The sequence below is a fragment of the Argiope bruennichi genome, chromosome 1 (assembly GCF_947563725.1).
Source record: "Argiope bruennichi chromosome 1, qqArgBrue1.1, whole genome shotgun sequence".
Lineage (NCBI taxonomy): Eukaryota > Metazoa > Arthropoda > Arachnida > Araneae > Araneidae > Argiope > Argiope bruennichi.
The window spans coordinates 85,354,667-85,369,165 of NC_079151.1; the positions used below are offsets into that span (position 1 = coordinate 85,354,667).

General features: G+C 28.9%; 1 protein-coding gene across 1 annotated transcript in view; it reads left to right on the plus strand.

The window, feature by feature from the left end:
• Positions 1-7,661: 7,661 nt before the first annotated feature.
• Positions 7,662-14,499, plus strand: part of LOC129978116 (motile sperm domain-containing protein 2-like) — a 45,578-nt gene continuing 38,740 nt past the window's right edge. Inside the window, exon 1 of the mRNA XM_056090610.1 lies at positions 7,662-7,986. Within this exon, the coding sequence (XP_055946585.1) occupies positions 7,902-7,986 (85 nt within the window). The 5' untranslated portion in view covers positions 7,662-7,901. The remainder of the gene's footprint in view (positions 7,987-14,499) is intronic.

Sequence of the window (14,499 nt, forward strand, 5' to 3'; positions counted from 1 at the left end):
CAAGATCGATTAAGATTAGAAGCTCCACAACTAAATGTACAGCACTTCGTTTCACGAAAACTGCCATTTTTCAGTATTGCTATTTTTTTAATTATTATTATTATTATTTTATTTTTATTTTTTTACTATTGCCATGAAAAGAAAGAAAATAAGAACAACAATTTTCTGAATTCTAAAAAATAAGTTTTGGCAATCTGAATCTTTTCTTCCATTTGTCTAGCTTTGATTTGTTGCATTTAATTCGTAAAAGCAAGGGTTTCATTTACCAACACCTCTCTAACTCTCAGAATTCTTTTAACCTTAAAAGAAATATTTACTGCCGAGTAATTTGTATTATATCTGACTTAGGGACGTTTATATTTCAGTGTCTCCATTCTTTTGAAATGCGTATAGATCTTTTGTTCGGCTGCGAAAAAAAAAAAAAAAATCTTTCAAAAAGGTGATTTCTTGTCTTGAAACCTGATTTCTTCCCTGAAGACCTTTCCATTGTTCGTTATTTGGAGACGAAATTAGTGAATAGCTCTTTCATGCAGTATGACGTGGCAAAAGATAATAAATTTCCAATGCACGCTCAATCCGGAGAGGGGGCGCCTCCAGAGGCGTGGTGCGATTTTTATTGCCTATTAAACCTCACGGTCATTAAAACCCACTCCTCCGCCCTCCCATTACACGCTAGGGTGGAGCGGCCACGCCCCCTTCCCTTACCCCCGCCGAGGGACATTGTGGATGATTCTTGAGCACAGCAGTGAAAGTGATTAATGATCCTGTGATTGGAACACCGCTTGTGGACACATATCGCAACGAGTCGTAATTAGAAGCGACAGAAAATTGAACTGTATGCAACCAAAACACTTTGATATTGCCTTGTGTGTGTGTGTGTGTGTGTGTGTGTGTGTGTGTGTGTGTGTGTGTGTGTGTGTGTGTGTGTGTGTGTGTGTGTGTGTGTGTGTGTGTGTGTGTGTGTGTGTGTGTGTGTGTGTGTTGCTGTTTATTATGTTTCGTGTTCAAACAAGTTTTTTGGTACCCTTATGTCATATGAACATTGGTATTTCTTTTTTTTTGGGGGGGGGGTGAAAGGCATACAATAGTCTTTGTAATCAAAAGCATATACTGTTTTTTATAATGCAGATGCCATCTTACATAAAATTTATTTTTTCATACCAGGATTTTAATATTTTAAATGAAATAATTCATTATGTACATCATCCGTCTTATCTACCAGCTCACTATCCTTGAAGAAATGAAATGTAATTGTAAGTGTTTGTATATTTTTGTAACGTACCATTTAAAAATCAAACAAAAATTTTTAAAAAAAAGAGCGCATTTGATTCCATTATCATTATTTTCTCTGATAAATCAAAATCACATTTTTCTCACAATCACAATTTAAAAAATGTACTTTATAGTACACATACAACATATTGCTATTTTTCAATAATCTCAGTTATTTATTTTTAAAAAAAATTGTTCCACGAAAGTGAAAAAAAAAATGCTACATCCATATTATCGGACAGGTATGGTCTTTAAATTATTTCAGAACATACAATTTCCTCTTTCTAACTTTTTACCTCATATTTTTTACAATCATGAATATATTTTCTACTAATATGTTGATAGCTACAAAACGTTTCTTAAAGAAATGCTATAAAAAAGCCATTAGTATAACTAAAAAAATTATACATGTTATAAATATAAAGTATATCATTTACTTAAAAACCCTCAATAAGTTGGTCGTGGCTTTTCTTCAACAATATGAAGAATAGAATGTGTACTAAATCATCTCAAAAATTATGAACCATGTTTTTTTTTATTTTTTATTATTTTATTTATTTATTTGCTACTTGCATACAAACCTTTGGATATATTCGAAATATTTCAACTGAAATTCCTAATTCACAATTTCTTTTAAGACAATCAGTAACAGTCACTCTACGCCACACAAATCCAAATACGCCATGACAAAACCGATTGTCAATGCGGAACCTAGTCAAAATTGGAATGGTGGAGAGAGGAAAGTTGAATATCTAACTTACTTGAATTTCCCTCACTTATTGCCATTTTGATTGAGCGCTCAAAGATCGAATTTTCTAATTGATACCATTTAACGTAGATCAGTCCCAGATACTTCTATATTCACCGCGACTTCTTCTTCCCTCAATCAACTTTTCTCTAAGAATATTCTTTTTATTATAAATTTCGAACATTCAACTTCAAGGTCATTATTTAATGAAATGAATATAGTGAGAAGAAAAAAAAAAAAAAAAAGAAAAAAAAAGGGGGATTTTTATGCTTTTCTAAAATGGATCTTTTAAGGCATTCATGTATTTGGCTAAGCGCATCTAACCATACGCAATTAAAGGCTTTCTTAAATTCGTCATTCCTCTTATCGTTCTTTACAATTTTTACTAAATTAAACATGATCTTTGAAAAAATGATAAAAATTATGAGATCAAAAGTTTGAAAAACTAATAAACATAAGATTTTGTTTTTCCATCTCAAAACTATTAACATTTTATGATTTCTAAAATTTAGTGTCGAAATTTTTCTCACTTGAAATAAAAAAATATTAACTATTAATTTTCCCATTCATTGACACAACTATTTAATTATCCTGTGATTTGTTATGGCCTAAAATTTTTATTTAAAAAAAAATCTTTCTTTTTCTAAAGATGGCAGCACGATCTCTATATGAATAGTAATCAACAATGCTAGATCAATAGATTTATCTCGATTCTCGTAAAAAGTTAATGAAATCACTAAGTATCATTCAAATAAATTTAATTTTTATTATATTTTTCCTGCTCATTTATTTAAAGTCAAAAATGTGAAGCTACGTATCATTTTTCATTCATAAATACTTCAAATATAGGAACTGAATTTCAAAATTATAGATTTATTTTGAACATAACGACACATACATAACAAACATAAATGTATCTAATTTCTTAATTAATATAATTATTTAAATTTCTGTCCCAAAAAATTATTTTTGAAAGCAATAAATTTTCAAGCAGTGGATACTCAACAGATGGCAGCACCAAATCATTCACCGTTTACTTTCATTTTAACATAGCGAAGATCCAATTTCCAACTACTTGGTTTCGATATATAATAAATAAATAATCGGGATGCTCCGTTACATCTATAATACATAGAGTTTTAAAGTTTCGAAGCATATTTTCTACGTTATTATTTTTTGTTGTTGTTGTTATTTTGCTCGTCCACTGAAAATTTTAAATTTTGTTTATGCAGAATTATTTCATTATTAGAAACCTTATTCGTTACATTATCTTAAATTATATTTTAAAAATGTGAAATTTAATTTAATTTTAAGATAATAAACTCAAAATAAACAATTAGTAGAAACTTTATTCGTTATATTCTTAAAATATATCTAAAAAAATTGAAAACTTAATTTAATTTCAGTAGGAATATATCAAAATAAACCAATCCAAAAATATTTCAAGAATTTCGAGCATTTAAAAAAGTTATAATTGATGCGAAGTACTAAGAAAATTAATCATAAGTAGGTAAAAAAAATGCTGTTTGTCTTATTCTATAAAAACTCCATTTCCTTGACAAAATAAACATTATGGACCTGTTTTAAATGCCAAAACTGAATATGCAAATTTAAAAAAAGAGGTTTAAGGAGAAAATTGCCACTTTAACAACTTATATGAGGTCCTTAATTGATAGAAAATACTCCTCAAAAATTTGGTAGTCAAATTTCTTCCAAAACGGTTTTTTTTTTTTTTTTTTTTTAATGTGTAAGATAAAAAAGAGTAAACATATTTATTGCCTTTTCCAATTATACTAGCTTGTATGTTAATTCTATGCTAGTTCAAGTTCAATTGAAATTTCAATACCAATGGCCTATTTTGCTTATTTTATTTATAAAGACAAACAATACTAAGAAATATTCTTTATCAGAAAATGACCTAAATAAACAGTTTATTAGTTTTTTCGGTTAATGCTCCATATCTCGATAGTTTCTGTGAATACATTTTATGAAACAAAGTTGGTTCAGTTAAAGAGGATGACACTTGAGGCAGTAATTCAAACTATAAACATCTACTACTTACCAATCCCACAGACGGCGATGGATTTAACACGTACTACTTACATAAAGATTACTGATCCTGGGTAGATTAGGGCTTCAAATCTGCAATCTTCTAATTCAGAAGATGGTATTCGAACTCTAGATCAGCAAGACCCATAAATTTAACCAGTGGGAGCGTTTTCACCAAAACTTTCTTTCATACTCTTTAATAACGCCGTTATTCTAGAGAAGCCTTTGTACGGCATTGGCGTACAATAGTTACGAAATATTAATTTTTGGCGTGAATTTAGTATTTTTACTAAATCTATTGTGTTATCCTTGGCGAGTTATTTGGAGATTAGTTGCTGGCATGTGGTTAATAGTATCCGAAAATCGAATTTGCATTCCAGACAGGTTTTTCTCAACCGATTGACATAAAAAAAAATTGACATGAAACTGCAATTGCACAAGCAAAATCGCATACCGAGTTTCATGCTCTGTGAACAAACGGTCAGAGTACATGTTTGTTGGATTTGGCTCAAAATTTGACAGGTGTCTATACTATAGATGTTAAATCTGTGCACTGAATTTTATTCATCTAGCTCTCTTCGTTTTGTAGTTATTGAGTTAAATTATATTCGAATAGCCGGACAGACAGACTTCATCTGAACGGAATTTGCTCAAAATTTGAAAGAAATTGACAAATTTAATATAAAGACTGTATACCAAATTTCATCAATCTATCTCAAAGCGTTTTTGAGTTATCTTTGTCATAGAAAGGCAGCCAAACTGACATTTTGGACAAACTGTGCTTTTCGAGTTCAGGGAGATCTAAAACGTAGAAATTCGTCTCGTAGAAATCTCAAATACGATTTTTTTTATTTATTTATTTTACGATTGTCATACTTTCTCTTACTATGTATACGAGAAATTAAAAAGAACTGAGCATACTCTGATAGTGAAAATATTCTTTGGCTACACTGGGTTAAGAATATGAAATAATTTTCCTATGTTTCTTTTGTTCCTTATTATTTCTATTTGCATGCGAAACGTTGGTCACAGGGTAAGGATAATTCCATTTGATTGAAACTTATTAAATAGTTTTCCTTCATATCGTTAACGAATGCATGCCAAGTCCTAAACCATTCTGCATTTTGATAATGATATAGATAAATTAATTCTATTTCTGCAAACTTCACGGTAAACAACAATACAAAGTTCAAATTTTTTTGTAATTCTAAACTATTAAATAGATATTGAAGTTTTCATCCACAGTTCATGAAGTAATGAAATTCGGGTTAAGTAAAAGAGAACTATCAGTTAAAAGTAAACCATTCTATACTATTTCAAAAGGAACGATCGCAATTGTTTTTCTAAAAATTTTAATATATAAAAATCTTTTACAAATGGTAGTTATGCATAAATAATTCCCATATGAAGATACTTTTTATCTCTTAAGACAATTCGTCTTAGGTCAATATTTGAATTCCTGATAAAGATGGTTTGTTTGATTATAGGGAATGATTAAATGCAATCAATTATCTGCATTCTGTTATCATCGGAGCAATAACGGATTTTAGTACTGTGAGGCCACTGGCGCGAAATTATTTCTAGAAAAACTTAATTGATGATAAAAGACTAACACAAAATACACTTTCTGTGCTTTAAATTTTACGTCTAAACTTACCTTCAAATATTCGTCCTTCAGTGCATATATTTCATTTGAAGTCAGTTTTTATATTATTATTTATCAACTGGATAACGTTTATTTTCCTTTAATAGTTTTATGAAGAAAATCTTTACTGGCTACAAAATATATACACTGTCTTTTAGTCAATACACATTAAAGGGATAAAAATATATATAGTACCTTTGCTGCCTTTCATTATTTTACCCTAAATAAAACCTTTTTCCTCTCCTATTATTTAAATGAATAAAGTTACGGTAATTTTTTTCAGTCTTTACACTTATCTAAATGAGTCCGGCATTAAAAAATTTAAAGTCTTTACGCTTTATATTAAGTAATAATAAAAATTAAAGAATTTTCTTAATAACCGCCCTGCTATAGTTTTCGGGGTAAACTGAACGGCCCGCATCGTCTCGCTAGCATTCTGTCTGGAAATATGATAATCCTAATGACTACCACTATACATTTTACAACGTCTCCCACAGGAAGTATGTCTCATCTTCGGTAAGGAAAAGACGAACTCCACACTGTGACTTTATCCGCCCAGAAAGCGAGAACTAACCACCTTGTCGGAAGTATTTTATCCTCTTTTTACGGTTGCCCATCCAAATAGGGATAAATATTTTTGATACATATAATTTTTTTTCTGAACTTCGGTTTGGAATAAATAGAAGTAACTTTTTTTTTCTCATAGGTCTGAAGGGTATATTCCATTGACAATGTAGAAAATGGAAAACCGTAATACAATCATCTGCAGAAAAACTTTATAAAAATTAGCACATTCAGATGATTTCTAATAGCTCTCAAAAACTATTCTTCATCTAATAATAATATTAATCGTTAAAAAATGTTCATATGAACTCTAAAACAAAATACGAAAAAAGTGTTCCCAAATCTTAAAAAAATATGCTATAAAATATTACTCCTGTAACTATGGTCGCAACAAGAACTTTAATATCGTGATAGATATGTATGTAACTTCCCAAAATTTTCAAAAATATGAAAAAAGAATTGTCCTATTTTAAAATTTTAATTAATCTTTAAACAAAAAGTTAATAGAAATTGAAAGACTTTGTCTTAGTCAATTCAGAGCATATTATCAATGAAAAATCACTTTTACGCCACTTTAAATTAACTTTTTATGAATTTCAATTTTATTGTCATAAAATTTTTCTCTTCAAAATTTAATAAATTTTAAAATTATTTTAAGTTTATTTTATTAAAAATTTTATTTTAAGTATGCTTTTCATCGTTTCAGAAACCGGATCTATGTATATCAGTGCGATACGATATAAAATATATTTTTTCTGGACATATTATTACTACTATATAATAAAGATATAATTTTAAAAATAAATAAAGATAGATAAAACAGGCTCGAAACATTATCATGCTACTATATTTCAAATTATGGACCCGAATTCCCCTTAATTTTTTTTAATCGATTGTTGATCAATTTTTAATTTAAAATTATATTCTGCTTACGGAAAAATAAGTATGTCTCTTACACCAAAACCCAAACAAACTTAAAATTTGTTAATCTAAGCGTATGGTATAAAATATATTTTTATTTACTTATTTTTGTCTAAATAATTGCCTCTGAATATTTCTCGTGTTGCTACAATGTTTAGCAAAAACATTTCCTAGGCGCCATTAAAAAAAACTCACGTGACGTCTTAAAAATGCAAATCTTTTAATTTAAAACATTATTTTGATTTACTCATTTTTTGTCCCTCGCACAATCTGACACGAGCTCTCCATATCAAGTTCAGCATGAGTTTATCATTTAAAATCTAAGAAGGTTAAATAAAACCTAAGAAAGAAAAGAAAAGCCTGCAACCGGTTATCTTTGCCACACTGTCCGCAGCTCTCTAATCGAGTCGTTGTTTACAAACTAATTGTTCCACTGTCAATTGATAAAATCTACGAATCTTGACCTTGACGTCACATCTGACGTATCAAAACTGAGCGAAAGTAAATAAACAAACAAAAGCACCTAGGTGAAAACTTCGAGGTAGAAACGTGGTCCCCCTACCAAGGGAGTGATGAAAGTGAGGTTGAGAAACTAGTTTCGAATCATTACCGATCCAAACGCATCGAGTCCACCATCCTCAACATTCGTCCACATTCACCCGTCTTAATCACGTGCGGTTCACTTTCTGCCTTTCTTTCACCATGCCGCTATTCAAAAATAAATGGGAAGTGCCCGATGAACTCATCACGCAGCTGAGGAGCAGATTCTTCGATGAGCTCAGATCAGGTGAGAAATTTTTAAAAATTAACTCTTTAACCGTCAATGACTAACTAGCGCATTATGTATTGTAATCTGCTACTAATTTTGCTATAAAATGAAGATTGTAATAAAAATTATGAACCACATCTGGTGCATGCACTATTAGTAAGATAACATTTTAGTGTGATACAATATCTGTAAACTGAATGCTATGACTATTGGATATACTAAAGAGCTACCAAAAATTTGTTTGAACTATGAAATATGGTACATATTGACATCTTGGGTTAGTAGATATTATGAAATAAATTTTTACAATATTTATTTAATTTTTAATGTTAAAAATGAATAGAAATTTCAACGTTTTTCCTTAAAAACTACAGAGCATATTAGGGCAAAAAGATAATTTTTTTACGCCTGTGCCAAATTCAAATTGATTTTTTAATTGTATAAATTTCAGCACCATACAATTTTTTCTTTAATGTTAATAAATTCTTCAAAATTTAAATGGTTGGTACAGCAGATTTTTACCATTCATTTGAAAAAATGTAAGCGAACAATTTTTATTTCCATTGAATTTTTAATTAATTAGTGATAAATATTTCGAAATTTTTTATACAAAAGCATATGCACAAGATTTTTTACCATTCAGTCGTTACAGAAATTCACTACTGTCTGTTTAAATATGGAATCGGCTTTGACAATATAACTTTTAATTTAACTAAAAAGGTAAAAATACATTAAAAAAACCTTTAATTGCCAATATATGTTTAAATAATTTCCCTCAAATTTAAGATAATATCTCGCATAATATTTTGCTTTTATACGATTTTATGAATTTGTAAACCTATTTAGAAACGGGAAAAACTGCATTTATAGAAAGTTAGCCGATTAAATAAATATTGCTTTTTAACATGATAATATTAATATTCTACAGCGCTTCAGATAAAAGGTTAGAATTTCTTTCTTTTTTTTTATTTCTCGTACATGAAGCATACAAAAAAGAAAATATTGCAATGTTAAAAAAATTGAACTCAAGATAACGACTAAGCTTTATGAACCATGAATCTTACCATCCTGAATCCTAAAAATATATTCATAAACGTTTATAGCTGAGGTGAAATTTTATATATTGTTTTTATGCCAAATTGTGAAAGAAATCCATTCGTAGGAATTTGTCTGTTTAGCTGTCCGATTGCAATTGAACATGGTAACTCGAAAATACACACACAAAAAAAGAAACCCTAAATAAATTTAAAATACAATTTTAGTATTTGGAATGTAGGCTTGTATCAAGTTTTAAACTAAATCCATCCAGCGGTTGGCTGTCCATCGGTCTGAGCATTTGAAAGCGATAGTTCAAAAACATAGGCTTAGATAAATGCAATATGATGTGTGATCTTGTTACCAAAATTGCAGTTTTGTGTCAAATTTTACTTCCAATTGGACGAAAAGAAAATGATCAAATTGTATTCTTGGTCTTCTTCATTATTACGAAGAAAGAAAAGCTCATGTGCTCTACTCTCTAAATTAAAATCTGAACACTCAGAGCGTTCTCAGCCTTTCTTAAGCTTTACAAATTCAACACGTTTTTATTAACTCGCTTTCTGCTTTATATCTTTGTATGTTCAGCACAAATTTTTCAATCAGTTTTAAACCAACTTCGCAATGAGCTGAACATTTTAAAATTTAAATTTAGTTCAGAACTGGATAGCAAAGCAATACTGGCTCGTTTTCTTATCTACCTATTTGTTTGTTTGTTCAGTACAAATTTTGTAATAGACTAAAAACTTTCACTGCCGCCATGCCAGGTCATTAACTCATCGAGAAGTTAGTTTAAAATCGATTACAAGATTTCAAGCACACAAAATTAAAAATCGAAATAATTATTTAAAAAAATAATATACCACGTTTTGTAAAGTGATTAAAAGATTAAAATAATTTATTCTACCCTATACAAATTGTTCTGAATATTCGTGACTAGGAATTTTTAAAATTCACAATCACATTTTTTTATGATGGGGATAGGAAAACAAAACAAATTTTAGGGAACAGATAAGTTAAGAGAAATTTCTTTCTAGTTTTTATTAATATCATGATAATGTTTCCTCTCTGAACACTGGATATTATTTTATATCATTTCAGATCATTTTTCTTTTGCATTAAAATTCAAACTTAATGAATGATTACAAAGTAAAACATTAGAGGGGGGGGGCAAGAAGCAAAACTGGGATGACGCTCTTAAAATTATATGAGTTAAAATCTATTTTAAACTCCTCATTAAAGGTAAATTAAAGAGAAAAAAATTTAAAGCTTCTAGCTTGAAACACGTAGCATGATAATTTCTAGCCCTAATCCATCTATTTTCAATTTATTTTTTAAATTTTCTCTTACTTCTAAAGCCATATTGAGTACATAAAAGAAGTGTGTTTAATGCCTTCACAACGTACGTACATATAAATGCGAGAACTGTAATGTTAAATGTTGAAAAATATTCTTAACAGTTATTGAAAATTAAATTTAAAAAATTATTTGAAAATAAAATTGGCATCGTTAATTTTTTCAAGTACTGTAGGGATAATTTTCGTGCAATAATAAACTTCGAAAGTTTTGAGGGAAATCATTAACATTTCGATTAATTTATAACTAAAAATCTAGTTAATATAAAAAAAAAAACATTTTTTAGTGAACATCTACGATTTAAGAAATCATTACGGGCTAAATTTGCTCGAGTAGGCTCGAATGTCTATCCTATAAAATGCTTTAATCGAGTTTTTTCGTTATTTTGTCAATTTATTAATAGTTTGCCTATAAACATTATCGTGCTAAAAACAGTGCAGAAGGTTTGATTGATACGAAATGCAACTAATATTCCAACCGAATTAGCTTGTTGCAGAAAGCAGTTAGTAGTATATAGAAGATCATTTCTTTAATTAAGTGGATGGACATATCTAAAATAAGTGCTTGTTTTGATACCAACTAAGAAACAAATTTTACTTCAAAGAAGTAACAGATGTCGAATAGTTGTATAAAATGTAATTACATTTGTTTGCCACAAATTTACACTTACGTAATAAATTCTGGTTTACTGCATTTTGAATGATTAGTAAGATCTTTGACATAAATTTCAATCTTTATTTTTTTTTAACTATAAGTGTAAAACTTTGTCTCTCACTTCAATGCAAATATTCAGTCGTTTTCGTTGAATAATGCTTCTTCATCAATATTCCTTGAAATCTGAAAAATTAAAGAATACTATTTAAGATTATGATAAAACAATTGCTTATGCCATTTTTATTACTAAAATAAATGCAAAGTGTTCAAAAATCGTAAAATTCGTCCTCAAGATTTTGATAAATATCAGCATTTAAGAATTTCTGAAGTCAGAAAAATAAATTTTTGTTATTTATCCATAAATTTGATTATTTATCCATATTTAATCGTGCTTATTTTAGATCAAAATCAATAGGAAGAAGCATTTTATCTCAACATGCTTTTTTCGTTATACGAAGCATAACATTAAAAAAAAATCTTTTTTTTTTCTTTTGACTCATTCATATTTTTCCATACAAATTATTCTTTCAGAATTTCACTTATAAGAAAGCGTAAGAAAGTTTTATTTCGAAGCATTATGCAACAAAATATTTTTGATTAGTATTAGGTGCAAACCTCAAAAATGTATTTAAAAAAATTTTTCATTGTCCTTTGTCGCTGTTATTATTTCATAATTTTGATGTTTTCCAACTAAAACATCAAAATTTTTATCATCCCCCTCTAAAAAAATAAGAAATCTTTAAATTCAAAAAATATCTCCTCAACTATGAAAATTCAACCACCTTGCTATTTTTTACTCTTATTTCTTTAACATTCTAAAATTTATTTTAGCTTTAGGTTTTATAACGAATAAATATATTTAATATCTACATGGGAGCAACCTTTTCATGAACGTCTGTAACAGCTAGGTGTTAAGTTGACAGATAATCTCACAGACATCATTTTTAAAATGGTGGAAGAGAGAAAAAAATTGAATTTTCTCTTTTAAAATTCTTTTTTGATTAAATATAATAATTTGTTTTCTGTTGTTGCTTTTTTTTTCAAAATGATTTCCATTGAAAGAAATTGCTGAGGAGCTTCAATTTATATAATGGACGTTAAATGCTTCATTTTTCTCAGAAAAATTGAGCCATAAGTACTTAATATTCTGATCAAACCGGAACCAAAATAATTTTTTTGTCCTTGAAGGCAAAATTCTTGTAAGTGCTAATGTTGCACTTTTGTAGCTATTGCTGTTTTCATTTATGTGTAACTAAATTAAACCTTCATATCTAAACTCAACGCCGGACGCTCTAAGTATTGGAGGTGTGGCATAAGGACTAAGCTGAAGCCAAAATTTGCAAACCGGAACTGTTCTGGTTAATCCTCTAATGGTAGCACGTGCCTACAGTTAATAATTTTCAAGGCAGTACCTATAATGAATTGCTATTATTTACTAAAACTGAAAGATCATAATCTATGAGTAGTGCAAAACAGAAAAGCTCAAGATTTTGAGAAACTAAATTCTTAAAGTTCAGTTAGTTAATCTTTTTTTAAATTTTTTATATAAGCTATACACTGATTATAAAGATGAAAAAGAATATTGTAAAAGAAATACAATTTCGAGCCAAAAAATAAAAATACTATACTACTAATGCGAGATACTGGGTCATAATATTTACATTACTTGAAATGGTGTGCTATTTATTATGTTAATGGCCACAGCACAAAATATTATTTGAAGCTGATGGGCCATGGGGAGAAATTCACTCATTATAAATACAAGCATGTGAAGCTTATGTGATTCATACGAACCGACAGGAAAATACTCCCGAGACATGTTTGTTTCATATAGTAATTAATGCATTAAAGTGATTTTTTTTTTTTTTTTTTTTTTTTGCTCATCAAAATTTACACCACTTTCCGATGAGTAATATGTACCATATCATTTTCTCATTATCAAAAGATTCTTGATGTACACAATCGATGGAATAAAAATAGATGATAAAGATAAAGAAAGATCCAATCGGTGAAGTAAAGATAGTAATGGAATTAAAATGCTGTCATTTTCCGAGTTCTATTGCTTTAGAGAGATTTCAATAGACACCAAGTTTGAATCTAGTTTCATTCCTTTAACGCCTACTTTAAGATTTATTGATGTGATTCATCACAAATATTTAGTGAATTATCCGCACGATTTAGCCATGAGATTCATCCCAAGTATTTAACGAATTCCCTGCAAGATTCCCAAGTTGTTGTTTAAGTTTGTGACTAAACTACTTACTGTCGTCTCCAATAAATGAAACTGTGATATCATTGTACTTTTAATAAACACAATGGTCCAACTCTTATTAGAAATATTAACCAATTGCGTGTAAGCAAGATAGTTCTCTTTAAGATGGGGAAGTGAAATTCTCGTTCATTCCGCGAACAATTGTCCGGTCGTTCAAATAAAGGAAGTGAAACAATGTACTCGTATCACTTGCTAATGAAACGGCCGAATAAAGAGTGGTCACCGGGGGTGGAAGTAGGTCTTAACAAAGTGTGCCACAAACAGGTGGACATTCCCAAATCTCCTCCATTGGGTTTCCGGAAGTAATAAGCTGTGAAAATTCTCCGAAACAAAGCAATACAAAAAAAAAAAAAAGGAAGGACTGTCGAGTTGAACAATAACGTGGAGAAAAATCAACTAAAGAAGAAAAAAAAAAGGACGAAAACACGCAAAAGAATATTTGAGAAATTCGGATTCTAATATATTAACTATTACATGAATAAATCTATTCATAAAAAAAGCTGCTAAAAAATCTTGTATGTTACGTACAAGTTCACTTTTACTTACATAAAGTAAGTCCTTTTTATTATTAATATGTTACTGTACAACACGAAAAAATAAAGGAGAATTGGAGATTGATTTTTTTTTAAAGAGTACAATTTAATTAAAATTTATTCAACAAAATTTAACACTTCCCAGGTTATTTCTATAAAAGTGCTAGAAATCTTGTAAAATAAATGCAACTTCTATAAATTAAAAGGAAATTTTTAAAAAATGTCCTTGTTAGTTGAATTAAAATGGTAAATAAGAACGCAGTATTAATTTATAAAAATAATTCATTGAATTTCACTTTTTAAATTTGCTTTTATTATTACTTAAGCAATATCTCGTCACTCAAAATGCAAAAGATAGTATGTCTTATACAACTGATATCGGATATACGATTCTTTGATAATGAATAGCGACTATGTATGCCGATGACTTATAATGTTTATGCAGTCATTACCATTAATTGCATTTTTATAATTGCTTTTTCGCACATTAAGTATACAAAGAACAAGTTTGTAATCATCAAAAGCTTAAGATTCAAAAATTTTCAGAAACTCTGCATTATTAGAATTATATCTATTTGTCAATCTGTGAAATATTCTGACTTAAAAAAGATAGATGATGAAATTTGGAATGAGGTCTTATACCAAAGTTGAAGATTTCTTTTACCAACATACCAAGGTTTG